This window comes from Terrapene carolina, unplaced genomic scaffold (genome assembly GCF_002925995.2).
Source record: "Terrapene carolina triunguis isolate 2854851 unplaced genomic scaffold, T_m_triunguis-2.0 Scaffold838, whole genome shotgun sequence".
Lineage (NCBI taxonomy): Eukaryota > Metazoa > Chordata > Testudines > Emydidae > Terrapene > Terrapene triunguis.
In genome coordinates, this window is record NW_020665189.1 from 10,163,227 (window position 1) to 10,188,329 (window position 25,103).

Genomic DNA, 25,103 nt, shown 5'->3' on the forward strand with positions numbered 1-25,103 from the left:
CAAAGTTTTCTTCAGGTCTGGGAAAGGTACTCCCATTGTCACAGCAAAATGCAAGGCGAGTCTTTTGGAAGTTGCCACAGCTCCACTGGAGGAACAGAGATCCCTGTCTGGAGATGGTTCCTGCAAGAAGTCAGGAGAGATTTTTTGGCTGGGAAGAATTGAATGAGACGATCTGATTATGGTTCAGGGCAGTGATCTAACCGTAGATTAAGGAGAGAAAGACTACTCTGACTTTTTCATTGTGTTGCTTGAAAGCATATTGGCCATTTGAGGGATTTGGATGGCTTGACACTGTCTTCATTATCTGCCTTGTGAGTTGTGTGCTCTGTAAAATAAAAAACATAAAACATGAAATTCAGGCAACTTCCCTAGCAGAGGGAACTCTGCCATCCTGCAGTCAGTCAGCTCCCTTCAAAACACCTTTTGGACTCTTCACAAGTGACCTGCAGGTGCGGGAATAGGAATTGAGGACCACTTACCAGCCTTTCAGAGCCTTGGTCAGGTTGGGGAATGGGCATTCATACTGGTCTGTATTTGTTCGTATTACGAAACAATTTGTATTTAGAACACGTACCAAGTAGTTTTGTTTATGAAGTTTGTGGAAACTATTTGCCTAGGATTTATAGAGAGTTTTTTATCTCAGAGGATCCCCAAAATATTACTGTGTAAGCTGACAGTGATGATTCTACAAATGGTACTGCAGAGTTTCTTGCACCATCCTCTGAAGCATTTGGCATTAGCCACGGTCAGAGACAGGATACCAGACTGACTGGACCATTGGTCTGATCCTGTCTGGCAATTCCTATATTTCTATGACATTCAAGTAATTCACATTCCTCACCTCATCTGCCCTCTCATCAGCCATTAAACAGCACAAAGCAATGCTGCCTGCCATTTTAGAACAGAAAGTTAAGAAGAATATTGTATCCATTTGAATGTGCAGGCTGAATGTAGGTAGCTAGGATGCAGTTCAATTAGTTGGAATTGGGCCAGGATGTTCTGGTTAATAACTCCACTCTAAGTGCCACAGGATTTTTAATTGACCAAGAGCAGGGCCGCCGGGGGGGAGGGGGGAAATGGGGCAATTTGCCCCAGGCTCCGGGCCCCGCAGGGGCTCCCACAAGAATATAGTATTCTATAGTATTGCAACTTTTTTTTTATGGAAGGGGCCCCCGAAATTGCTTTGCCCCAGGCCCCCTGAATCCTCTGGGTGGCCCTGACCAAGAGTGATCAGGAGTGTAGTTTTACGTCTCTTCTAACAGAGGTCACCTCCAACAGTCTAAAATATCATCCTCCAACACTCACACACTGACATTTTTGACTTGGAGAGAAAAGTATCACCTGCTGACTCACCATTGTCACTTCCTATGGCATCTTTTCTCATGTCTGTACTACAAGCATGGATCCATCCCACTCCTACTTGGGCATGTCTACACTATGGAGACTGTACTGGCAAGCTATGTTGCCTCAGCTATGCTGGCATAACCCCATAGTGTAGATGCAGCCTACCCACTTATCTCTCAGTACAGGAATACCACCTCTCTGAACAACAATAGCTACAGTGAAGGAAACACTTGTCTGTCAACTTACCCCCCAGGACAGCCACAGCCAAGTTGGCATAGTTATGTCAATCAGGAGTGTGGTTTTTCCATACCCCAACCGCCGTAGCGGTGTAGACCAAACCTTAGCCAGTGAAATCTCTTGTGATTATAGCATATGATGTAGAAACCCTGAAGGAAGTGTAGATGGTATGGTCCATTATGGTTTGGAAAGTAATACATGAATAATAATTTATTAAACAATATCTTGCTCTGGAGGTACAATCTGATGAGCAGCTAAAAGAACCAATTAAGGCTTTAAAGAGACAGGTCCAACAGTAATGGGTGATTTGAACAGATTGCAAGTAAATTGTATATGCTAGCTCCAATAATAAGGTTACAGTTTTGAGTCTGCATAGCTCTGCTTCCTTATACTTCCTTATACTTGCCTGTCTTCACAAGAATTTGCTTTGAATAGCTCATAACAGAACGCTTTAGCAACAGTGAACTTCCATCGATCCAACTTCCATAGTTAGATCTAACATTAGGAGATAAATGAGACCAAGCAGAGGCTCTGAAAGGAAACTGGGAAACAATTTCAGGACATTGTAATTTGGAAGACTGTAGGAATCCTGGAATAAATCAAACGAGGGAAAGGGACTCTGGTGCACTTAATTTCTGCTTTTCGTGACAACAGTGCTGCGATATAAATAACCTTGACTGTTACACTTAAAAATCAGCTTGGATCATACTGCTCAGCTGCAGCAATAAGAACATTTTCAACAATAGTGATAGCCAATTGGTTTTGATATTAAAAGTAATAATAACTGTGAGAGCCAGATTTTTAAACCATGGATTTTTCCTTCTTTTTCCCCCCCTGCAAAGTTCGCTTGAGTTACGTCTCTGCCTGATTATGTGGACACAGTAAGAATACTGGGTGTCTGACATCAGTTGCAGGCACAAAATTATGTCTGCAGCTGTGGAGGTAGTCAAAGGTGTAATGCAATCCAATGGCTGGAAGCTGAAGATAGACAAATTCAGGCTGGAAATAAGGTGTAAATTCTTAATTGTGAAAATAATTAACCACTGGAACAATTTACCAATGGTCATGCTGGAGTCTCCATCACTGACAATTTTGAAATTAAGATTGGATTATTTTCTAGAAGATCTGCTCTAGGAATTATTTTGGCAAAGTTCCTGGACTATGATATACAAGGGGTCAGACTAGGTGATCACAGTGGTCCCTTCTGGCCTTGGAATCTATGAATCTACAAAAACTGCTCAAATAAAAAAAGGAGGTTGGGTTGGAAATCAGACCCTGTTAAGACAAAATGGTGTTATTAATGTGTACAAGTCTACATAACCACCCCACAACTAGCTTAAAACTCTATAGAAATCCAGTAATGTTCTGTCTGCAAAATGTAAAATCAACTTTCTTGCTTTCCCTGTGGAAAGTGTAATGTATAGCAATAGACTTTAAAGGGCAACAGGCTACAAAATGTGCTAATTGGAAGGTCAGCCCAGACAGACAGTGATTATCTGGGCAGGGAAAGCTGCCCAGTAAGATGGAGAGGCATCTGAGAGTGTAAACTAAGACTCTTCTAAAATGAAATCATGAAAATCATCCAGCAGTGAATCCAGGCAATCACTGCCTCAGGGCCCAGTCCAGCAAACTGCTATTCATAGGTGGAGCTCCATTGAAGTCAATGCAGTTCCATGCAGGCTCTTGGGCCTGCCTTCATGGAGTAGTTTGCAGGGCAGTAACTGGTCAACCTTAGCCTGATCTTTCCAGGACCGGAGCTTCCCCGTTTCCATAACAGGAGTTAGGGGCACGTGGCACGTCATAGGATCAGACTGCCCTGCATGAGAGAATATTTTCCCAGGAAAATATAACAGAAGAATGACCAGCAGTCACACCTGGAATAGAATAAGTGGCCCTTCTAGCAAAATAGGTGATGAGCAGCATTGCTAAATCTCTGTTAGAAGCCAGGATTAGTACCACCTGAAGTGGATGAGGTTCAAAGAATTGTGCTGCTGTTTAAAGCAATAAAGAGAATTAAATTCCATACTCTCAAAATCTGCATTACTGAATGGTCCAGGATTTACCACTATGTCTTGTGCAACTAGATCAGGCAAGTGGTGCTTTCATGTTATCCTTTATTTAAAACAAAAAATAGAACAAGGAATAGTGTGTAGGTTGCAAGGCAGAGCAGACACTCCAGCAAATGCAAATTTGGGGAAATATTCAGGAAAGGAACTTCTGTGGGTTTGTTGTTGTTGTAGGCAACTGGCTATTACCACACACTGTCCTGGGTCACAGAACTAACTAGATATGTTGAGACTGCAGATGCAGAATTATTATTGCAAGATCACCAAGATACACCTCTACCTCAATATAACGCTGTCCTCGGGAGCCAAAAAATCTTACTGGGTTATAGGTGAAACTGCGTTATATTGAACTTGCTTTGATCCGCCGGAGTGCCCAGCCCCACCCCCCTGGAGCACTGCTTTACGGCGTTATATCCGAATTCATGTTATATCGGGTCGCGTTATATCGAGGTAGTGGTGTACTATGGCTATTAGTACATTATAAATGCATTAGACAGATAGTCAGCACTGAGAACCTCCTGAGAGGTTTCATTAGTAGCTGAGGGCCCTCAGCATCTTGTGTGATTGGACCTATGGTGTGTACAGGAAAATTTGCTGTGTCTGTCCATGTAGGAGGTGGAGCTAACAACATCCCAGTTTACTGGGTTGTGGTGGGTGCCAGTTATGATATTGGATTTGGAAGCAGAACTTCCAATACTATAGTAATACAGACTCTTTCAGTGATGTTTAAGAACAGTGTGTGAGGTAACCAGCATCACACAACATGCCATTATTTGTACTTACAGCAACAAGTCTGTGAAGTGCCTGGGAAGAACTGAAAAGTATCACACAGGCTCCCTTCAGCCACCTTCAGCTCCCATTGAAAGAGGTGCAAGGATGTTTGTAAACTGTCAGGTGCAAGCAATGCTGCTGGTTGTAATAGGTAGTGGGAAGAAGTCAATTATATTTGTAACACAGAAATGTTTGTCACATGAAACTTCGAAGAAATCATTGAATAAACTGTTAGACAATTGGAAATGTCATAACATATCCCATCCATAGAAAAATGCTACACCGTGTAATTCTGAATACTTTTGCCCTATTGCTCTTTGCTGGTGACCTGAATGTTTGCAGAGCTGAAAAATCTATTATCCTTTTCTGGTACTTACACTGCACCGTCAATGTCTCCTTTAAACAGAGTAGTTCTTAAGCTCCTACCCATTTTGAGTGTAATGAAAAGCAATGCATTCTGCAGCATGTCCTACAGGTAAATGCAAATCTTAAACATACACTTGAGAGCCCTCATTCAGCAGAAGTTTACTTCAATTGGCCTATCTTTGACTTTCCTTAGGGATATTACATTCTTGGACACTTGAGCGTTGCATTGAAGGACAGATATGGATAGAACCCACGCCCTCTGCAGAGGATTTTTCTGCCATGTTGCATGTTGTCTTGCAATTAAAAAAAAAAAAATGTATCCCGGAGGAGTGAAAGGGGGTCCCCTAACATATTAGAAAAGCTATTTAAAATTAATGAGGCACATATTTGCCAAATTATTTATTAGGCATTCTAGATGTAGTCCAGAGTATGGCAACACAAATTCAAAAGTCTCTCATTGTTTCTAGAAATCAACTATAAATGCCAATTTCCAAATAGTCATTACACTGGAAGTTCACAACCTCATTTGTCTCTCCACTTCCCTACAGAGAGTGTGTGGCCAACATCTTTAATCACTGATCACTTCCAGTCATTACAGGGGAGAGGCCAAAAATCACACAAGCGTTTGCCGAGCAAAAAAACCTCTGGGGTCCTAATCTGTATATTTGTGCCAGATTTTGTAGTCTTTACTCAAAACCATCATGGGACGATCTGACCTACAAAGAACTGATGTGTCCCAAATCATAAAACCAAGTAGCAGGATTCTTCTCTCATTAGCATTAAAAGTTACCCTCATGATTATGCAAAACATTACCTCCAATAAAGCAAATATCAGTATAAAATGATCCTTGCCAACTCCAGCTAAAAGCTCCACAACAAACTTAGTACTTTAAATAACAAAATAAGCAACACACAATAAATTGCCACTTGGAATACATTTTCCCCATATTGAGATCAGCAGTAGATTTGGATGGCTTGACGACTACTACTACTACTACTTGATTTTGTCATAGGCAATTTAAGAAGTCTTTGTTAGTAAAGAATATCACGTCTCTATCCTCTGGAGCCTCCAGTCATCAGCTATCTTCCATCATCTGGCTGATGAACCAAGTTTGGCTGGACAGAGAAGTGCACATTCACAGTGACTTTTATATATGGCGATATACCCATCTCACAGAGCTGGAAGGGACCTCAAAAGGTCATTGAGTCCAGCCCCCTGCCTTCACTAGCAGCACCAAGTACAGATTTTGCCCCAGATCCCTAAGTGGCCCCCTCAAGGATTGAACTCACAACCCTGCATTTAGCAGACCAATGCTCAAACCACTGAGCTATCCCTCCCCCTTTTGCTGCTTAACTCTGGCAAGTGTTGAAAATCAATCTCTCTCTCTCTCAAATATATATATATATATGAGAGAGAGAGAGGATTGCGGGCAGGAAGGGAAGAAATCCTTGAATTCCTAAACATAATACTGGACTTTGATTAAGCATCCCTGCAGATTTTGCTGTGTGCTTCAAAGGAGCAGTGTGTAACTGGTACAGTACTGTACATGCTGCAGAGGCATTGCAGAGTGCTCCCCCCCCGCCACCAAACCTTTTGATGGAATAGACACTGAGCCAGGAGTAGAACAGCTGATACCAAGCTGATTTGCAACATTTGTGGCGGTAGCACCATAGGGTGAGGAGACATCCATCAGGACACTTGACTCCAGGTTCTCTGATATGACAAGCATCCTAATATTTTTTTTTGTCCATGATTATTGCCCATTTCATCCTCATAGATGCATTTTCTTTAATTAGCTTCCCTACCCCTAAGTGTCCAACAGCCTCTTCTCTCCCCTTTCCTTCCAGCCCTAGACCCTGGAAATGATTCCTCAAAAAACATATTGACTTGATGCAAGGAAGACTTGCACTGACTCTCTGGATGATGAAATAACTGGTTTGCAGAGTTAGTTCTGAAAGCATTTGAAAACTCTGCACTACTTTCAGCCCACAGAAAGGACCCAGTGAATAACCCAAGCCTGTATGAATGTTAGCAATGCAGCAGTGGCCAGTGGGAGGGGGAATGATGAGACATTGACTGGAAACTTGACTGCCAAAGCCCAGGATTTCAGGGCAGACAGCAAATAGGAAAACTCTCTTTTTTACATGTAAACAAAGAAGACACTGTTGCAGGGGCCATAAAAACCAGAATGCCCACAATACTGTGTACGCAAACTCACTTTTCACAGCAGAAAACACACTTTAGAGCAGGATCAAACATGGCAAATAAATGAAACCAAAGCCACTGCAAACCTCTCCCGCACCCTCCCCTTTGCCCAGAGTCACACAAATGCCTGTATGTGTTCCTACAGGAGCAAATAGGGGTCGGAATCTGAGGAGATGGGGAATCTGAGTTCTGAGTGGGGAGGGTGGGAGCAGTGTCAGTAATAATGTGGTTGGAAAAACCTGGTATTTTTAATACCACCACTTAGTAATAGAACAGCTTTTACCTTGGCAGGCAATGTATATTTATGAGTAGCAGTGAAATGTATTAATAGTTCTGTTATCATTGTGAGATGAGATTCGCCTGGCGCTATTAACACATTCCTCTATGTTTCAGCTGTTGATTAAGAATTCAATAGACCTGTGAGCATCTCAGTACTGCAGGTTGACAATGTCAGTGCAAATATTCTTATACCTCTCTTTAAAAAAAATAGATCTACAGTGAGAGTGAAATGCTCTTTTATTTTATTTATTCCTTCATAAAGTGAGTACATTTAGGGCAGCAGTGGTTCAAACATCCCCTGCATAGCCTCATTCTGCTCATCATACCTCAACATCTGACCTGATATTTCTACACGAGGGAGGGCATTCAGATTTGAGCCCGCTCTGCTAATCCAAACAAGGGTTTCAGTTGTGATGCAGCCAGGCTCCTGTCCATAAGGAACTGTACTGCTGACACCACTACTTCACTATAAATAGGCCAAATAGCCATCAACTGATAACTGATATTTGGTTAATACCAGTCTGGGCCAGATTTGAGGCAGTGATGATGCAGAGGCTAATGGCGCTATATGAAATCATTCATTTACTTTAGACAATGCAGATTGATAAAAATGAATGGCACTCTGTGGCTTGGAATTTTCCTTTTGTTTCTGCCTAGCCGATGGAGTCTCCTGTGACTGTGGGGCCTATTTCAGGTCCTCCGTTCATTCACGTATCCGGGCAGAGTTCCTCTGGGCGGCGTCCACTGGCTCCCTTGACGCCTTCGAGGAGCAGTGGGCGCTGTCCGAGGTTCTCTGCTCGGTATCCCCGTCTGGTTTACTTCGTTTGACCCTTTGACCTCACTCCTGTCCCTGTTCTTTTATTAGTTGTCCCCCGTAATTTTTTGGTCTCCAGGTCCTGTGGACCCCCCCTTAGGCTGGGGGGATCCTTTAGCAGTGGGCCCGCCCACTTCCTGGATCCCTATAGGATCATCATGCTGCCTCTGCATATTTTTGTACTTCTATCATACATTCACTTTTTAAGCCCTACATTTCCCATCTTACACTCCCTGGGAATCCTTTCCCTCTCATTTTTATGAAGAGCTTAGTGGAGACTGTTTCTGGATGACTGTTTGTATGATGCAATATCTCCCCAAAACCTAGTGCTAACACCAACACATTTCACATGTGCTGAATGACTCTGCAGAAAACTGCAGAACTGAGACCAATGATTTCTGTAGGAAATGTTGCCCACAGCTGTTTCAGGGCATATTATTTGCATTGGATTGTAATATGCTAATGTTGCATTTAACTGTGGCTCATTCCAAGTGAAATCTCACCACGGTGATTGCAAAATTGAACCTATTATTAAAAAAACAAACAAAAATGCAAATAATGCCACAGAGAATCAAACTAAAAATGTTAAAAAAAAATAATTTGGGTAACTTTTTGGACAATTAGTATATGGGAAAATAAGTGCAATTTATATACTTTTAAATGATTAGCATCTCTTAGCTCCAGTGCAGAAGCTAAAAGAGCAATTCTTGTTTGGTAATGGCTCTGTGTGGTCTTTCTTTGCATAATACTTCAGGCATGCAAATTTTGGTTGCTTAGGCATACAATTGTTTAACCATTTGACCTTATGGAGGCTGTTATAATGTGTTTCTCAAGCTAAACTGCACAAGTTAAAACACCATAAAGCTGAATTTTTAAAGTATCAGAATAATTCACTTTCCCCTTATTGGCTGTTGATTTTTACTAGGCTAGCATTTGAAATTCATTAAGTACATTGCACACACACTCACTTACATACAAATGCTTTATTATTGAAAATACCTCCGTGGGTTTCCCATAATGAAAATGCAACGAAAGTACATATTAAAAAAATCAAGGCACAGTAGGGTGTTTGTCACAATATATTAATTGAAAATTAATCTCTCCTCAGCCATCTTGAAAGGTTTGCCAGAGCATAACTAAATAGCTGAAGAGGTCTGTGTTGAGGAATATTCAGTTTTGTACATTACAATATACAGTTGTGGAACTTAATTAACATCTTTTGGTGCAAAACCTTTATTTAATCTTTGGATTTTTCTGTGTGACTACAGTAGACACAGAATATTTTAAGAGATCAGGAGAAAAAAGAAGCATTATTCAAAAATATTTACACTTGGACATAACAATTGTTTAATTGACTTTTACAAAACACAAATGTACAGTAAACAGTTTTTACCTCCCCCCAATGACTGCAATCAATTCATGGGGAAGATGCAGTCTTTGAAATGAAGCTCAGTGATATGTTAGACTTTCTATACAAAAGCACTCAAGGTTCAGATGCTTGTTCAGTACAAACGTTAAAGTGTTACACTGGAACAAACATGTTTTCTTCTCCAGAAAACTCAGGTATGTAAAATATATGGCATGGCACAAATCCTGTTTTTCTTACATAAGTAGGCCCATGGACATTAGGTTGCAAGCGAGACCATAAGATAAGCAGCATCTGACCCTACGCATGTACTTAAAACTGAAAACATGAAATCTGACTGTAAACATCCCTAATTTTTGTTATTTCCCCTCTGTTTCTGGATGAATTTTCTGCCCATGGACGTAAAGGCCAAATTCTGTCTTCATACCTGGCTGTATGCCTCATTGGGGCATGAAAGGATGCCAGAATTTGGCCAATAGCTTTAGCTATAGGTGAAGGCAGGAACAGTGGTTGGCCTTAAATAGCTACCTCAGCATATGTAGTACTTCCATATATTTACTTAGGGAATAGCACAAATACTGAGGTAACATTGTCTAGTTAACCAAGGTCTTGTCAAACCTTTTGCTCACACCTGAAAAAGCACTTTTGTGTCGGTATAGCTTATACCAGTTCCCCAGATGAAATAAGCTGTACTAAGAAAAGGACTTTTGTGTTTATATAACTGCATCTGTACTAGGGCTTTTGCAGATATTAAAATGTCACTAAGAAAATCACACCCCTATGTGATATTGCTATACAGGTAAAAGTTACTAGTGTAGACCAGGCCTAAGACAACTGGCAGTTCTTTAAGGATGGCCATTGAATAGTGCAGGGTAGGAGCTGTGTGTGACAGAGCCCCACAGAGCTCACCTGAAACACCCTTGCTGTTCCAGTCCCTGGCCTGTCATGAGTGGAGCTGCTAAAGGTGTGGTGGTTTGTGATATGAGGAAGTCTCCTAGGTAAAAGTTTTGGGGTTCTCACTTTCAGCCGCTAAGGCAGGTTGTAATGTAGGTCTCAGAGATGACTGGCTAACAACAGCCCTCTGACCATTTCTGACCCTCTGACCAACTGACCATTTCCTCTCTTACACATTTATCCTTTCCTCCTTTGTTGTTTAAACCTCAGTTCCCTCTCTAGGATACAGGGTGTTATTTGCACCGATACTGCTGTAGAAATGGGTATTAAATTGATTGAGAACTGAATTGCTGTAGCCAAGATGGCTGGAAGGCATTGAATTGGACCATTCTGCCCCACTGTGGCTGGGGATATTAGAAAGTGTAGCGTATGAATTGAATCCTACCATATTCTGTCCCATTTTGTCAGTGGGCTCAGCGCTGAGTCCCAGAGGCACTGATCGGCTCACCGAGTTAGAGCCATTAACGTACGCGGCCATACTGGAGAGGAAGTTGTTGAGGCAGGGACTGCTGGAAGATGGCGGAGAAGATCTCTTGTCGGGTGAACTGTCAGTTTCAGGTGAGGAGCTTTCCAAGAGATCCTGGTGTTCGGCAGCCTTGGGACTGCCACTTAAGGCACTGTCCTCCGATTTCTCAGATGCAAGAGATGCTGTGCTGGACCCAATGTCAGACTTCCTTTTCCTCTTCCGACGGAAATTTCCATTGTCAAACATCTTCTCACAGTTTGGGTCCAGAGTCCAGTAATTCCCTTTTCCTGTTAAGAGACCAGCAGATTCTAAATAGAAAGACAGACACAGGCAGCAAAGAGTAGATTCCCTGGGTTTAATCTCAATCTTTCTGCTTCACAAAAAATAATAATAAAAAACAGCAATTGTTTGATACCCTGCAAAGAAGTCCCTGGTCTTCAAGCCCAGCAAAGGCTGAAGCTTTGGGCCAGATCCTCCTCAGTTCTTGCTGAGGTAAAACTTTTAATGAAGTTGATGGGAATTTTACTTGAGTATAAACTTCAGGACTTCACCCTTTGTGTTGGCAGCACAGGGACCAAATCCTTGCAGCCCCATAGGGTCAGTGACATAGCATTGATTGCTAGACAGAGCAGGATTTGCCTCACAGTGACACACACAGTCATTCAGCTGGCTTCACATATGTCCCAATAGTTGTTGCTGGCTAACAATAAATAAAGGAACAGCACTGTCAAAAAATCAGCCAAGAGTCTGGGGACTGGCAAGCAGTGATACTATTTCTAGTTTAAAAGCTGACTGTTTAAACCAAGCAAAGCAAACAAACAAAACCCTTCCCTGTTTTTGAGAATTGTTGTTGACTCCATAAAGCAAATGAATTTTCCTTGACAATTTCCTTTTGTCTTAATGCATTTCCATTAATTACTGATTCACATACAATGTGCCAAATGGCTTTTGAATGTCTCTCGCTCAGCTAGACTGCTTGTGTGCTTGTTAAGCCATGTGTGCTCTGCACACTGATCAATATTCAGGAAAAACTACAGCAGAGGAGAATTGCCTTCTGTGCCGGGCATGCTTCATTAGCTACACTGTGGGTCAGAGTCAGATCTCAGCTACATGGGTGTGAATTCCAGAGCAACTCTGCCAAAGTCAGCAGAATTACTTTGGATTTACACTGAGGTGAGACCAGAATCTGGCCCATTGTGTCTTTTTACAAAATATATACAAGCGTGCGGGGGGCGGGGGGGGGAGGGGAGAGAGAAAATACTTCAAAAATGTACCTGGGTCATCTTCGTCTCTGGGCACTTTCTTAAAGCAATCGTTGAGAGACAGGTTATGCCTTATGGAGTTCTGCCAACCTGCCTTGCTTTTGTTGTAGAAGGGGAAGTTGTCAGCCACGTACTGGTAGATCTGGCTGAGTGTTAGCCTCTTCTCCGGTGCTCCATGGATGGCCATGGCGATAAGCGCAGAGTAGGAGTAGGGTGGTCTCACCAGCTTCATCAGCTCCTCTTGAGAAGGGAGAGGAAGCCAGCCCAAATCAGTACCCCCCAAACCGTGCATGTTAGGCAAGAGCTGCCGTTGCATCCCATAGGACTGAGGGATGAAAGGACTGGTGTTGGATCCTGGTAGGTATGATGGTGGGGTAATGGAGGGTCCATTTAGCCAGAGGTAAGGGTTGGGAGTGGTGTTGTAGTCCCCAGATTCAAAGTTTGTTGGTCGTTGTGGGCTAGGAACGTTCTGTGGATGGAAAAAGTTTTCATAATAGATGTTCATCTCGGGAGGCTCCTGGCCAATATTTGGAAATTGCGGGCTGCAGCGTGGTGGAGAGTGTGTCTGCAGATCAAATGAGCTCATAATCTAGCACTAGCAGTCTACCCAGTTACAACACACCTGTGTTAGTCCTTCCCGAAGACAGGTGCATCACCCGTGCCCTTCCTCAAGTACTTATGCACCTGTAAATGTTTAGGTTTGTGTTCCGTGCTCCGCCCAGTCTGCCCTGACTGGCTGGAGATTAGAGAGATATCCTTTTTGGAATGTTGGCAGTCCAGGCCAGTAATTTATGTCACATCAACCAAATTTGAAAGTTACAACTGTTTATCTTTTTAAATGAATGGAGGAATTTTCCACTAATATGACTGACACAAAAAAGTTTAAGGTGCTTTGAAGTTAAAGTTCATAACCAAAGTAAGAGCCACCTTCTCCTACCCTTTTACAATACAATATTAGCTTGTAGTGCGTCTCCTTTAAAGGGAAACCATTATGTCCAGCTGTGAGTAGCACTTTAAGATGCAAAAGGCATTTTCACTGTGCAGTAAACAGTAGGTACAGCATAAAAGGTCGTATCTTCTTTGCCTTTGTAATTTTAAGTTTTAACAGCACGCTACTATACAATTCCCTCTAGATTTACAGGCACTCAGAAAACGACAGGTTCTGCAAATGCTTGCTCATGTGAGCAGTCTCACTCAGTTCAGTGGGATTACTGACTTGAGTAAAAACTACTCAAACCTTGTGCTATAACTGCCCCTAGGTGAGCAGTGGTTGAAAGTAATATTTGCTGCTTCCTCCATAACACTACCTTCTCTGGCCTGATTCTGCAAGCTGAACTGCATGGGGTCAAGGATCTGGCCTGTGTGGATCAGGGGTTATCTGATCAGGAGATCATTTGCCCTTAGAACCCCCTTAAGAGAAATTCCAGGAAGAAGAGACACTTTTCAACAAAGCTCCTATTACATCATACATTTAAAGAGCTTTATTTAAAACTCTATAAATAGAACTGGTCCCTTAAAATCAGAAATTGTTAACAAAAATAAATCTTAATTGGCAGCTTGTATGTACAAAGAAGGAAGAATAGAGTTGAACCCCCCAAACTCTTTTGCCAGCGTGCGGCTAGCCCTTAGATTGTTAAATTGCTTGCTTAGGGGTTAAAACCCCAAGTGTACTTTCTCTCCAGGGACTAAGCAATAAATAAGATTTTGATTTTTTTTCTTATCTCTAAATGTATTCATCAAATACCTGGCAGAAACCTACCCACATTCTTTGGAAATATAGTCCTCCTGAGTAATGCATGTATTACTTGATTGATTCAAAGACATGTGAAAGTCCTTATTAATGAAAGAACATATTTAAAGGATGCTGTGTTAAAATGACTTTTAGATGGCACTGGGTTCATGTGATTAATGAGAAATCTGGCCTTTGACATTTGGTTTCTAATTCCTGGCTCTGCCACGGATATATTGTGTGACTCTGGCCAAGTCACTTAACTTACTGTGCCTCCATTTCCTCATAAGGGTGTTGGGAAGTTTCACTAATGTAATGCTTGTAAAGTGCTTTTAAATGCTTGGATGGCAGTGAATAGAGAAGCGCAGAGTACTAGTTGAAGAATACAGGAATACACAATAATGCAGGGCAAGCCAAACTTCTAGTCCAGCAGCATCACTTATTTTTGAATGGGCCTATTATTTTATTTGTTTACACTGTTGGCCTTTATTTTTAAGCCATTCCCAATAGGAGCAAGCGTTGACAAACAAATCCATATTTTGATTTGAACAGTTGCATTGAAACTTGCTGGGGGATAAGAAGTCATATAAACATGGGACAGGCCACACAAAACAGGCAGACTTTCGCCGCAGATATGGGGTAGTCCTCAGACTTTCCTATATGGCTGGCAGTACAGAAGAGGAGTGGGCTGATTTTAAAAAGAAACAGCAAGCCATTTTCAGTGAGGGGGAAAAAAGTGAACACTTGTCCTCATGAATTATATGTTCCCTAAGTTAACTAGCAACAAAGCTTCAATTTGTGAGAATCCTAATATACCCCTGGTAAAACGCTGAGAAAAATTGCTTGCAAGTTTCCTGGTGAATCCAGTAATGTCTAAATATACATTAAAAGTCCTTCTGCAATCCCACAAATTTTATCCTACAAACAATCCTTACTCTCACAACTGAGTGCTGGAAAAAGGATTGCTTGTACGAGTGCCACTTTAAAAACTAATCAATACTTAAGATCTAGTGTGAAATAGATGGAAAATGTTAGACCCTACAAACTAATTACCCTATGGCTACAAAATACGTGAAGAATTTGCTAATTCTTTATTACTGTGCCTGCATGCAGGACTTGAAACGTTTTGGGTTTTTCATTTCAGGTAGTAAAAGTTCAGCCTGCTGTACTATGGACTGTGATGAGCAGTTTCTAATTGCTTAGTCCCTGGAGTGTTGTGTGCTTATTTACAGTTAAATACACTGAAATGAGTGTTTGGCATATACATGCTTTGAAAGGATGCCAGGCTTTGCAGGAAAAGAAAAAAGTCACTTGTGCAACCAGAGACTCAAGGAGGTTGTAAAACTTTCAGTGAACTAAGCTGTATGAAGTTGCAAGGCAGCGCACTGCCGCAAGGTCAGAACCCCAGTGTGCTGCAGCTGGCTGAGAATGGATCTTGCCCGTGAGCTTAACCTGATATGACGTGTGAGCAAGCAAGCGAAGTATCACAGTGTACAAAGCAAATAAAGTAAAAGCCTGATGAGAGTCCAAATACTGTCCTGGCTGTCCCATAGCACTAAGGTGATGCCTACACTACAGACTTCTGCTGGCATAGCTATACCATCTGTGATGAGAGGTGATCTCTGACTAAAATAGCTGTGGCGGCACAGCCCTTCTAGCATAGATGCAATTATCCTGGCAAAGCTGTGCTTTTACTGGTATAGCTTCTTTCATTTGTGGGTATGTGCTATAAGCTAGAGCTCTGAGCATGTACAAGTGCCATACCAGAAGTGCTTTGCTGGTATAGCATACCAACACCCATCAAGAGCTCCTAATGTACACATGGCCTAAGGGTAGATGATAGAGTTACAGCATTGTTGATGTTGATTCTAAAAACCACGATGCACTAAGCTTTAATGCAGAGTCTCGGTTAACATGTCATGTTTTATATAACAAGTGTTTTCTTACTAGTAGAATGCACTTGATTGTCCAAACCCTAATTAACTGAAAGTCCTGGCCAACCAAAGGGTGTGCTCTGGAGGGGTTGTGCTTGGAAGCTTCACTCTTGTGCTATCTTAAATGACACTCTTAACTTCTGCAGGGCTGATGCTAAGTTCCTGTAGAGTGGCTAAATTCCACAGGCCTGCAGCTCAGCTCCTGCCCCGCTCCTCTCATCCTGCCAAACTTTAGTGCTCTGCCAGTCCAAAGCTTCCCAACATCCCCCTTTTGCTGAGCAGGCTGCCTGTAACGAACATCCCTGATTAGCTGAACTCCTGATGATGCTAAGATATGGCATATTTCCACAAACCTCCTTAAAACTGGAATTCTGATATACAGGGCATTTCATCCTGAAGCTCTACATTCAGTACAACTGAAATGCAGCCACTGCTCGGGTGGATAATGTGCCTGCAGTCCGAGAGGAAATTTGAAGCCTGAACATCTACACTGCTATTGTTAGCTCCGCAGCACAGGCCCTGCAACATGAGTCAGTCAATCCTGGCTCTGAGACTCTCTGCCATGGGTAATTTTTTTTGCTGTGTAGACGTAGCCTTTGGTAGTATTGGAATATGAATATTAGCTTAAGTGATTGCATGTAACAGGAGCTTAGTTAACCCAACTTAGAATTGAGATGTTTAGGTCAATGCGTCTTTTAAAAATGATTAAATATAGTGATGGAAATATGCCAAAGTTGAAGGAATGCACATTCAGGCTGTCTCAGGCTCCACATAAGTAAATATAATAAAGCTAACCCCAAGCATGGTTTATCATCACAACTCAATGCTCTGTTAAATAATGAATTTGCAAAGGCTACAAAATACCATCACAGACGAAAGACGTGGGAAAAGACAAGAGGTGTGAAAAGAAAGAAAAGAACAAAACAACTTGCAATTCAGTGTACTGGGCCATACAGCATTTTCCAGATGCATTTAGGGACTCCTTGCACTCTAGAAGGCACTTCCCTAGAATATAATATCCCTCTATACTGTGTCATTATCTAAAGACAACTATCTGATATACAGCTGTGCACTTTTTTAAAGGTCTTTTCCCTTTGTTTGGGAATAGCATTCTACTAATCCTCCAGCAAGTGTCTACACAAAGGAGACATATTAGACCATCAAAAGAAAAATCAGTAAGAGAAGCCAAAGAAAACACGTGCATCTCAAGGTCATTGCAAACCATCAAAGACTTGGTGAATATAAAATAAAATACCACAGATGAAGAAACCTGAAAACATTATTCCCAGAAATGCATGTGCTGAAAAATGAAATTCATGGTGCATGCAGTAATCCCTGGGTCTTTGCTATTAATGCTGCAAAGCTAGTGGCTCAGGTCCTCATGCTGGCTACTTCTTGATCCCATTAGATCAGTTGGATTTAGGGATGGAACTGTAGTCAGTCCCATGGGGAAGAGAAAACTTGCTCTTCCGGTACACGAGATTCTACCAGGAGTTCCCATGTGGATTTTCCTCTTTCTGGTGGGTATAATCTAAACTCTCTTAATTAGAAGGAATTAATGTGCATATTGAATATTCCACTCCATCATACTTTGACAGCCTCAGTGCGGCTGCCACCTCCAAAAAGGGGAAATGATTGCCGGTTTCAGAATATTTGATCACGCTTGTACGCCTGCCACTCTTAATATTTGTTGGCTACTCAGACGAGCAGTGCTAAGATCAATTACAGCATCTATGTGAATATTAACTGTGCTGCCTGAGTAAATTAATCTGTACACATCTTCATTCTTAGCCAGAAATCCTTCAAGATCCTTTAAACTGCCTTATGTTTTTTTTTATGAGTTTTATATAGCAAGGTTTAGAGAGAGAAGAAAAATCCACTGGTAATTTTATTGCCACCACAAGCAACTCTCTTATGCTAACTGTAATAATTACAGGTTTTTATTGTCCGGGTATTTGCCATGCATGTAAATTAAAATAAAACAATCCCTCCCCTCCCCCCCAAAAAAACTTAAATGGATCTCTCATTCTAAAATGCAGCAAAATAGTTGCATGCATTTAAAACAAGCAATTAAAGTTCTACTTTTCTTATGTTCTGTCTGCAGAGCCACAATATTTGACAAATAACTTGTTTGTATTTGCTCTAATACAAGGGTGGCTAATATTGTGGCTAAATATCACCCTCTAGTGGCTACATCTGAAAATGTATTGAAGTAACTTGCACTTAAATCAAACTTCACTCAGGCAAGTAGTCCAACCTGAGTAATATTGTGCACGTGTATAGTTGTAGGATTGAGCCCTTTATAAATAGCAATCCGGTGTGAGTAAACTTTTCCAGCTGTCCTTGATGCCAGGTCATAAGTCCAGTATTTGTTTTAAAATTCTGGGCAGAACTGTGTGTGTGTGTTTGGAGACTACAACGTCTTTTCTTCCTTGCCTGTGTCTCTTAACTTCTCTCTGCCTTAGTTGTTATTCATTTCTAAGAGTATTTACTTAACACCATAAGGAGTTTTAAGTTACAGCTTGTATAAAAGATTCTATACAATCTCAGGGCTCGGCTCAGCCAGTGCTCATGCACATGCTTAGTGCAATTGAAGTCACATGCATAAAGGTACTCTCCTACATAAGGACTTATAGAATCAGGACATAAAATTGTAACATTGAATTGTATATACAATGCAACTCCATCAGTCAGAAAAGTGATCTCTCTTCTCTACCACCTGCTACCTTCTGAACTACAAATATTATGGAAATAAAGAGTCAAGTGACTCTTACCAGACATTCTCAGAAAAACCTTCCATAAAGGCTTATTTACAAGTTACAGGCCACAGAAATTAAACAGACCCAGCATGGGCTAGTAGATTTATGAGTGATAATCCAGCACTGAGTCACATTCCCTCAATGGCCTTGGACTAGTCCCTTCTGTCTTTGGTTTTAAGCAGAGGTAATGGTTTGGTTGGGAGAATAGATACCTCCTTGCTTTCTAAATGTTGTCAGGCCAGAGAAGATAAAGCCCCCCACTTTGGGATAGACTGTCCTATTAGTACTATTTACACCTTCACAGAGACTAACTCACCTTTGTCTTGATGGGCCTGAGGGAGCTCAGCTCTCCCTGCCCTCCTGCCTATTAACTGCCTGGTGATATAGAATGCAACAGGTGAGAGAATCTGCAGGGGGTGAAGCTTGGGAGTTTGGGGGGCTCTGGCTCTTCCCACCATAAGGCAAAGCAGCCTGCAAGAACAATTCTCCCTGCCAGAAGCCCCTTATCTGCCTTCTTTCTACTACAGGAAGATGTGACCTTGCCTCCCCTCCTTCCAGGGGCCTGAGGGGAAAGGAGAAGCCTGCTGCTTCTCTCTCCTCCACAGGTGAAGGGAAAGTTCTCCCTTAGCCAGAACCTAGAGGAAGCCCAAAGGCCCTTCCCTTGCACTGCTCCTCACTTCGCACTCCCACATACCCGTTAATTTGGCTGGCTATGGGCCTGCTGCCTAGGGACAGGGACTCCCTACGGACACACACTCTCTTCCCTGTGCCCTCCCCACCACAGGCTGTCACTTCACCACATGGCATCAATCCCAATAACAACCTACCACCAGCCAAACTCCTACATCCTGTTTTGTTCATGTTAACATGCAAGCAAATGAGGTGCTTTTGAATGTACATACCCAGTTATGTACCTAATATGGAGATACCTGATTAGCATGTAGATTTTGGATATCTGTGTTTATAAGTGAGGTGTGCACAACTGTATGTATGTGACAGCATGTACCTAACTTAGAGATCTGACCTTAAAGCTCAGGAAATCATTTGCAAAGATACTATACATACAGCACAGCCCCAGTTTAATAGAAAACAACTCCCCTTCCTTATGTGTGAAAGACAATTCATGGCACACTGTGGCTCAGTGCTGTCTGCCTCCTGGAAAAAAATCAACTGCAAGGGAACATTAGTGATGATTCTGTCCAAAGAGCAACTGGATTAAACCATTCTATTTGCTCCAGTCAAGAATTCAGGCTAGCTTTCGCCCAGCATTATCAAGTATATAAAAGCCGTGACTTATCCCGGCTTTGTTTGCTGAGCAGTTATTCTTTTAAAGTGTTAATCTTTAGCACATTCGGTGTCACGTTAGTAAATCAGAGTACAATATTGTAACAGCCTGAGTCAATAGAGAACAGAACAGCCTCTCTTTTTATTATAGAGGAGCAAATACTGTAACACTGGGATTCTGTAGAGATCTAGGGTGATGGGAGGCAAGGTTAGACTTTGACTTTGCACAGTGTTCATCTTAGAAATGCTTGCGAAAGTAGTCCAGGTCCTCTCAAGAGAGAACTCACTTTTGAAAGGCAAAGAATAAATAAATAAATAAATACCTGTGGCAGCGGATGGCTTTATGCTTACGTCATGAAGGCTGCCAGGTTTCTGGGAAGGGGAAGGAAGTTTGTTGGAAAGAGATTCCCCCCTCTCTCATTTAATCAGATTTGAAAAGGAGCCCTTGAATGATTTGTTCAAACAAGTTTCAAGATATAGAGAGGAGAAAATTATATTTTGCTTTAAATTAACTTAGCCTGGTTTAATTTCTAAGTAGAAAGGGTCATGTGTTTGTACAGGGAGATAAATTAGCTACCCTGTGCCTCCATTCCCATTTCCTGAAGAATATATTTGTACTTTAAATTGAATGTCCCAGTCCTGTTTTGCATTAATCTCAGAAGTTTGTTTTCAGTCCTCCTTCCTTAAGGGCCACTGAAATCAATGGAAAGACGCCCATTGAGTTCAAAGAACTTTGGATCAGTCTCTAAGAAAGAAATGTCTCTTGTTGATTACAGCGTGTCTGGTGTTGGAATAAAGAGATAGGAATTTAGCTGTCATGAAACTACTCCGACCCCCTAATCCCTGGAGGGAGAAGGTCTGCAACTAAATGGGAAGGGCATGTGAGGACCTCTCTCCAGGGAGTGCTGATGGGGTAGCTTCCATACAAATCTTGGACCTCAGACCACTGTAAATAAACAATTGAATTTCAGACAAAGCCTCGTTCCCCAGCCCCACCAAGTTATTTTACCTACCCCTTCAACAGCCTCTTCCATTTAAATGAATGGGAGAAACACTCCCTCCATCTTCACTGAAGCTAACTTCCTGTCTCCTCAGCGAGGGGGCAGCCTCCATGCTGGAGTCTGTACTTTAAACACTGGTGAGTTAGCGACACAGTCAAGGTTATTTTTTTAAAGCCATTGCCATCCCTTTTGACAGACTGGCTCCAAACAGTAAAATGTCACTTGGGATTTCTTCTAAGCAACCAGCAAATAGTTCCTCCTCCAACACTGACCCCTGCTGGTGCAACACAAGACCTGGTGTCTGCACTGGGCAGCAGCCCTCCTCCACCCATCCTCATAGCTGTAATTATCTGAGCTCATCATGGTTGGAAGCACAGATTTACCTTGTTTAGTGCAACGGATGTAGCCCTCCTGTGACAAAGGGGTCAGCTCCAGGCACTACACTAATTACCAGCGACCACCTGGTGTATCGGGGCTTTTCCCAAGTGTACACTAACCTTTAGTGTTGATTAGAGTAAGAAATGTCCTGTTCAAATCAGCATATGCATATCCACCTGGGATCCTTGGATTCCCACTATCTTCCCAACATCACCCTAATCTTGCCATCTCATAGGAATCCAGGCCAGATCAAGGTCCAGTAGGGTGTGGCAGGATTAGGGGGCTGGCTTATCCCTCTTTCCCCCCCACCTGCTGCTGCATGACCCAGCTGTTGTTAGACATTCCCTGAGCTGTTTTACCAGCGTGGCAAGGTGGTTGCAAGCCATACTCAGCTTCTGTAGTTTTTGCTGTTGAACAAACACGTGCACAAACAGATTAAGGTAGATCAAGAATGCTCTGTACTGTCCACATGATTGAGGATGCTCAAGAGCTTTCTTCATTGCTGGCCTGACTCATTCACGGCATGGAGAGCAGAAGGTACTCAGCTAGAAAAAGAGAAGAGAAGGAAGGATGTTCCTGTGGCTGAAGCTCTGAACTGGGACTCAGGAATTTAGGGTTCAGTTGCTGGATCTGGTGCAGACTGCTCCCTGCATGATCTTGGGTAACTCACTTAATCGTTTTTGCCTCAGTTCCACATCTGTCAAAGGGGAGTAATAACGCTCCTTCTCCCCCCACCTCTTCATTTGTCCTGTCCAGTAAGGTTGTCAGCTATTTGGCAAGGAAGGGCTGTGTGGTTGCACGGTGCTTAGCACAACCGAGATCAGTGCCCCATTGTGCTAAACACTGTACAAACACACAGCAAAGAAATACTTCCTGCCCCAAACTGCTGACAATCTAAATTGCACCCCACCTCCCCGCTATGGTCTTTTCCCCGTTTTCTGCCCTTTTTTTCTATCAGAAATTTAATACAAATTAAAAGAAAAAAGAGGGACCGAGAAAAGGGTAAAAGATCATGGGGTTAAACAAACAAACCAAAAGGAGAGAGAAAAGGCAGCTTAACAGAGAAAAGTTGGAGAGGGGAAATGGCCAGCACACCTGAGCTAGGAGGGAAACAAAGGTCAGAGGAGCAAACGGGAGAGAATCTGTCCTTCTACTAGCAGTTCTTTTCATCAGCCCCTAAGAGGAGATGTGAGTTTACACCTGCCCTTTGGGGCCACACGTGCAGCTTTGACTGATTTCAAATGGAAAGATTTGGTCCCTTATCTCCAGCAAGAGCCAATTCAGGCAGCACAGGAAAAGCTGCAAATGCAAATTCAAGTAGGGGAAAAAGGCACAGCCTTTGAAACCCAGTACATCTTGTTGATTCCATTGGTAGCGTTTCAAGCGCTTTTGTAACATGACACAAAAGCATTCGACTGTCTAGTCATTCCTTGTTCTCCCAAAAACTAGAAACAGAATCCAGGCAGGCCTATTGGCTCTTGACAGCTCAGGTTGGAAACTGCTCACCAACCAATTTTAACAGTGAAGTGGCTGGCCAGGGCTGGCCTTACCATGAGACGAACTGAGGTGGCTGCCTCAGGTGCCAGACTGTGTGAGTGGGGGGGGGGGTGGGGGGGGGGGGGGACCACTAGGACCCAGAGTGTAGAAAATTATGTCTGCTGCTGGTGCATATGTATTCTCTCTGCTCTAGATGCACAGAGATGGTGGAGTGCTGTGCTGGAGGAAGGAGGGCACAAGACATAACAGGCAGGCAGAAGAAAAGGGAGGGAATAACAGAAAGCAGCAGGAGCTACAGGGAGAGAGAGGAGGAGGAGCCTCTTATGTACCTCTCTAGCACCCCTAGGAGCCTGGACTGATTAACACCAGCTTCTCAGGGAGCTTCCTGTTTCCTGCTGCATCCCTGAACCCACTTGAGGTGAACAGGCAGTCAACTGAAGTAGTAGGAGCCAGTTAGGCCCTTAAAACCCTGATATCTTCCCTCACTCAGGCCCTGCTACCAGCCTGCTTATTTGTCCCCTTCAGTTGAGTGTTGAGAGCCAGTATAGCTGGAACAGAACAGCAGTCATGAGTGAAAGAAGAAAACGCCCCTCTCAGCATTCAGAAAAAGCAAGCAAGCAAAGGAAGCTTTTCTATCTAAGCAGGAAGGAGCTCTCCTGAGATACATAGACACAAATGTTCACGGTGAGCCTTCCGGCCCCAGTGAGTATGTGAGTGGTGAGGAGATGCCTGATCTTCCAGTTAGTCAGAGTGCAGGTGACCTGGCAGCTACTGCAGCATCCATATCTCCATCTCAAATGGATGTAACCATGCACATTCCTGAAGAAAAGTGTAGATCAGAGAAGAGTGTGGTGGAGGCGCAAGGAACAGCTGCTACTGAGTTTAGTTCCTTAAGTCTAGATGATCCAGGACTGTGGACCCACTTGAGCAGTAGCCTGAGGGACTTCCTGGTACTGCATGGGCCACAAGTGAAAAACTTCATGTTCCCCAAAGACAATGAAAATAGAAGTTTCCATCCAACACATTACTGGCATGAAATCCCCAATGGTGACAAAGCGGAGAGGCCATGGCTTATGTACTCAAAACCCCAGAATGCTGCATACTGTTTTTGTTGCAAACTCTTCCAGTCTAATGTTCCAGCCACATTGGGTTCTACAGGAACAAAGGACTGGAAAAATCTAGCTAGAAATCTGGCATGCCATGAGAAGGCAGCAAATCACCAGAGAGCATTCCATAGGTGGAAAGAGCATGAGAGGAGACTAAGGTTAAAGGCCACCATAGATGATCATCATCAAGAGAAGATTGCATCAGAGTCTCTTTACTGGCAAAATGTTCTGAAAAGGCTCATTGCCATTGTGAGAATGCTTGCTACCTAAAACCTAGCACTGCGTGGCACTTCAGATCAGCTGTATGTGCCAAACTGGGCCGGCTCTAGGCACCAGCAAAGCAAGCAGTTGCTTGGGGCAGCAAATTTGCAGGGGCGCAAGAATCTAGCATGGGAGCTGAGAACCAATAGGGGGCCCTGGGAGCTGTAGTTCCTTGGTTAGCTCCCTGCCTATAGAGCCAGCCCTGGAGCAGGGAAAGAACTACATTTCCCAGCATTCCCTCAGCCGCAATTAACAGGAAAGGGAGGCGGAAGGAGTGTGGAACTGAAACCTCATGCTGCAGCTTGCTGTGAATGGTAGGGACAAAGCCAGCTCTAGGTTTTTTGCCACACCCACCCCAGCCCTGGGCTCCCCCCCCACCCCCGTGTTGCCCCAGCCCCGGACTCTCCCCTGCCAACACCCCCTGCTGCCCCAGCTCTGGCCCCCACCTGCACCCCCCTGCTGCCCCAGCCCTGGGCTCTCCCCCCACCCGCATCTCCTGCCACCCCAGCCCTGGGCTCTTCTCCCCCCTCCCCCCCCCCCGCACCTCCTGCCGCCCCAGCCCTGGGCTCTCCCCCAAAGAAAGAATTGGGTGGACTAAATGGACAGTGCACCTCTCTATCTGAAGCCTAGCAAGGGAGGTACGTAGATCCCACTAGAATTTAAAATGAAAAGTAAGGGAGGGGAGGCTCTACTAGGACCTGGGCAGCTTTAGATACAGTACCAGGCACGTAGGAGGATTTACACTTCTGAGCCATGGAAGCAGAAATTGACTTTTCTTTTCCAGATTTAGCTAATATTCAGAAAGGGAATCCAGCACCTGCCTTCCAGATTTGAACACCCTCAAAATTCAGGAGTGCTCAAGCTCAATTTGGACAGCTATTACTTCATTTCTCCCAAATCAAATATACTGATCCATTGTAACTTGCTGTAGAAAAAGTAGAATAAATTGAGCAAGAAATGCTTCCCAGTGGTTATTAGGACCGGAATTGCTATTTTCAACAGCCACTGCTTTTTTTTTTTTTT

General features: G+C 43.1%; 1 protein-coding gene across 2 annotated transcripts; it reads right to left on the reverse strand.

The window, feature by feature from the left end:
• Positions 1-10,602: 10,602 nt before the first annotated feature.
• On the reverse strand, positions 10,603-12,717 carry FOXI1 (forkhead box I1). 2 transcript variants are annotated; one of them, XM_024202801.1, is made up of 2 exons: positions 12,144-12,717; positions 10,603-11,156 (listed from the first exon to the last, which is right to left on the reverse strand). In XM_024202801.1, the coding sequence occupies exons 1-2, from the start codon at positions 12,715-12,717 to the stop codon at positions 10,603-10,605; spliced, it is 1,128 nt and encodes a 375-aa protein (XP_024058569.1). The 2 variants fall into 2 exon arrangements, with proteins under 2 accessions (XP_024058569.1, XP_024058570.1); XM_024202802.1 differs by having other exon boundaries at positions 10,603-10,882; positions 12,131-12,717.
• Positions 12,718-25,103: the final 12,386 nt, after the last annotated feature.

What these genes read in the sequence shown, in the direction of transcription:
- FOXI1 (XM_024202801.1), bottom strand. Translation starts at nt 12,717, where the DNA reads ATGAGCTCATTTGATCTGCAGACACACTCTCCACCACGCTGCAGCCCG. An exon ending in CAGAGACGAAGATGACCCAG is followed by an intron (nt 11,157 to 12,143) that starts GTACATTTTTGA and finishes GTCTCTTAACAG; the next exon opens with GAAAAGGGAATTACTGGACT.